The 3,972-nt window shown below is 36.0% G+C and overlaps 1 protein-coding gene across 1 annotated transcript; it reads right to left on the reverse strand.

Annotated features, from left to right (window-relative positions):
• Positions 1–316: 316 nt before the first annotated feature.
• LOC126693239 (calmodulin-binding protein 25-like) lies at positions 317–1,514 on the reverse strand. The gene has a single exon (XM_050389149.1). It carries the CDS (start codon positions 1,290–1,292, stop codon positions 567–569), a length of 726 nt encoding a protein of 241 aa, XP_050245106.1. The 5' UTR covers positions 1,293–1,514; the 3' UTR covers positions 317–566.
• Positions 1,515–3,972: the final 2,458 nt, after the last annotated feature.

Here is a 3,972-nt window from a genome sequence, read left to right on the forward strand (position 1 = left end):
TTGTGCCAACGATGCACAATGCCGCAAAATTCTGTGTCCTTAATAAAACTTGCCGACACATTGTCACTTCGGCTAGCTAAGGCCTAAGCATTAAAAAAAAAAAAAAAAAAAATGAAGAAGGTACTTCTGGAATAGTAGTACAACGTTGCGTGGAGGTTCACATTCCTCTTTTACAACCTTTGTCTTGGATTAGAAAGATCAAAGATCACATATAAAATAAGGCTGCTACACTATAGGTGTACAAATCATACAAAGTGCAGAAATACCTAATGCCTTAAAAAAGTTTTAAAATAAACAAAGAGCCATAACCCATAAGTAATCCATAATCCATAATCCATAATAATATACCATATCACCATTACACCACTAATTAACAACGAAACTATGCTGCAACAACAACAAAAAAGAAAAAAGAAAAAAAAAAGAGCTACTACCCAAACACGGTCTCCCCCAAATTATAAACAGATCCAGCCACTGGGTCCTGGGTTAAAATTAAAATCTAAAAAAGAAAAAACCATATTCATAAGGGTAAGATAAAATTAAACAAAAAAATATGCTGGGAAGTATCACATGACTTTCCACGACTCGAGAGTGGGAAAGTTCGCGAATGTGTCAAAATCAAACCCACCACCGAAACTACCAATACCGGGACCATCAGAAACGTGACCCAGATTCGACCCAAAAGAAAGTGGCCCACCCGACCCACCAAGTCCAGTTCCAGCTCCTCCAGCTAAAGCCGCAGCTGAGCTGGATCCCACCACTTGCTGCTGATGATGGTCCAACAAAAACGCCGACGTATCGAGAGTCGGCAAGCAAGCTCCAACTCCTACTCCTCCTCCTGGTAACCGGTTACCGGGTCTCTGCGGCTCCGGTTTCAGTATAGGCACCATCGGAACCGACGATGCGTTACCGAATCTCACGCCGGTAACCTGTTGCACCATCTGGCGGAAATTCGCTGCGTCCGCCGTTATAAAAGTCGTCTGTGACCTCTTCGAAGCGCGCGATTTCCGTTTCGAAACCTTCCCTACACCTCCAGAAACCGGAATCGCGTTTCGCTGGCGTTTCGGTATCGGAGTCTCGGGATCCGAACCGCCCGAAACGCCCGAAACTGTTGGAGTAGGCGACGTAGTCGTGTCGGGCTTGATGAGGTTTAGCAACGGAGACAGCGTATCGGTTGCCAAAGTCGCTGGATTCGCTTTCGAAATCGATTTCTGAAGAGCATCGGTGATCCATGTGTCTGCGAAAGAGTGACGGAAATTCCAAGATTCAATACTCGCCATGTTGTCAGCCATAAATGATTTTCTTTAGAAATGTTTTAAAAGCTTTTGAAGGTAAACGATAATTTAAAACATTATCGTTTTTGGGTTGAATTTCGGCGGAGAAACTAATAAGTCTTCACAAAAACAAGAAAGAAGGTGATGATGTGAGCTTAAGAAAGAAAGAGTTGAGTTGGGAAGTAAAAGTGAGTTGATAGTTGAGAGAAGAGGAAATGAGAGGGAAAGAGAAGAAGGGGGGAGAGGGGAGATAAATAGGGCGGTGAGAAGGAAGAAACCGCGTTGTATTCTTGGGGGACACGCGTCACACTTCCGTACTGGTTGTAAGCTAAGCAAAATGCTTAGTAATACGTGGCACGTACTGTAGGTGCAGGGTAACTAAATACGACTAACCATGGTTTGTATTTTGGGGCGGGGTTTGACTGTTTGAACTTTGAAGTCATTTGAGAGTGAAAGGAAAGACTTGTGTATGTATGAAGTACTGACAGTTACCTGCCATTATAATTTGTAAAATGTTTATTTATTTTTTAAATTTTAAACTTTGGTTATTTTATAAAAAAAAATGATATAGAAGATTCGTATTCGTTACGTATGTGTATATGTGCCATACAAACACTATTTCATTGTGTGTGACATGCAATACCACTTTGTTGTGTATATCAATATAATTATACTTAATTATCGCAGGTGATTGATCTAGTTGTTATGAGCTCACTTTTAAGGGTTTGAAAGGTGAAGGTTTTATGTTCGAATTCTACATTAAAAAGTGTCTGGAAAATAACTATATACTCTCGACTCATGCTCATTAGCATTCTTGATAGAGCTGTCACTATAATTACGTTCAAGTAGAAGAAGCCGACTTAACTAACACACACTCATAGGTGTCGGGTTTTGTTTTAACTTTATTTACTAGTAGGGAGTAGAATAATAATAGTAATACTCTGTATTTTTTTTTTATATAAGATAAAATTTATATTCTAACATAATCTAAGTGTATATGTGTGTGAAACTCCCTTTTGGAGACTTAAACCTAACCCTTGCCCTTCAAATCCTACAAATATTTATACTTGTGAAGTGACCACTACACTAAGGATGCGCTTTGTATTTTTTTTTTCATATAAGATAGAATTTATATTCTAGCCTAATCTAAGTGTATATATGTGTGTGAAACTTCCTTTTGGAGACTTAAACCTGACCCTTGCCCTTCAAATCCTACAAATATTTATACTTGTGAAATGACCACTATACTAAGAGTACGCGGCATTGTAAATTTGTAATACTATGTAGTTAAACTATAAGCAATAAGTAAGTAGTAGCAGTAGCAGCTTGACGGTCAAGCCGCGTCGTTCGGCGTTCTCCTTTACGCGTAAGCTCGCTTCCCAATATCAGTCACTTTCTCCTCCCCCTCTCTCAATTATTATTAATTACAACATTATCTTTTTTGTTCTTTTTAAAAACCCCGCTTTTTTCAATTTAAACTCGCGCCGTTACCGTCACACCACTGCGAGTGAATGGATATTGATTCCCTCTTTTTACACGACAATAGCCAATAGGAATGCTTTACATTTTTTTTTTTTTTTTTTGGGTTTTACTTTTTACTAGACAATGAATTGCCTACATTAGCTAAAGTTTGTTTCATTATGTTGGACATTTGGACATAGGAGGCGGTTAAAAATTTATAATGAAAAAAAAAATGTAGTGTAGTATTTGAGGGGTTATTTGGTACATATATTTAAATATATGTTTTCAGTTTTTAAATAACATTATATATATTTTCACACATTTTTTTATCTACACGTACTTTCAAAAAATATAAACAACATTACTAAAATAACGTTACCAAACAGTCCCTAAAAATCGATATTTTTCTTTGTCTAAATAAAATTCAGTAATTCTATACTTCTATCCAAAAAATAAAATTGAGCAGTCACTTTATGAATGACATGGGAACTTTTAAGGGGAAAAAAAATGCTGCTTAAAAAGAGAAAAGTGGCACAAATAAAAAGACAAATTTATGATGTCATAAATATTCAAATTCGCTCTAATTAAGTTATAAATAATTAAATATATATAAAGCCATATGAAAAATTAGTTTTCATTTGTATAGCCATTTAACCTTACAAATAATTTAAGGTTACATTACGTAAATGTTTTAAGACTAATTCAATGGTACTGTAAACGAGTTGAATTAAGTATTAAAAAAACATTTGCACTTAATGACTCTACTCGGATTCTAAATATTGATCACATTTGCACTTATGCATAACACTTAAAACAAATAACCCACCGTGTCAATACTTATCAATGGTAAGTGTCTATTTGTACCATGAATTTCAAAATTTGTTAGATTTTCCATCTGTGGTCATTACTTCAACAAGTAAAAAATATATATGATAAAATTACCCAAATGAGCCAATGACTGTTTCTTTTATTTTCTAGTAATTGAACATTCTTGGCAACTATTTTCCTTGTGAGGGAACTCGTTTACTTCAAAGCTTTGATATGCTTTACTTTCATAGAGCACATGAGTCAGCTTTTTACCTTCCCTCGCATTCCTGAAAAGACCATGTTTGTTGCTTCTTCTTCCTATTCCTATGAGAGGGACATTTTGATTATACACATATCTAGTACTAATTTACTGTTATTTTTTTTCTCTCTAAGGAAGTCTCTATTTCCTACTTTACAGCTGTCTGAGTAC

Source organism: Quercus robur, chromosome 7 (assembly GCF_932294415.1).
Source record: "Quercus robur chromosome 7, dhQueRobu3.1, whole genome shotgun sequence".
NCBI classification, from domain to species: Eukaryota; Viridiplantae; Streptophyta; class Magnoliopsida; order Fagales; family Fagaceae; genus Quercus; species Quercus robur.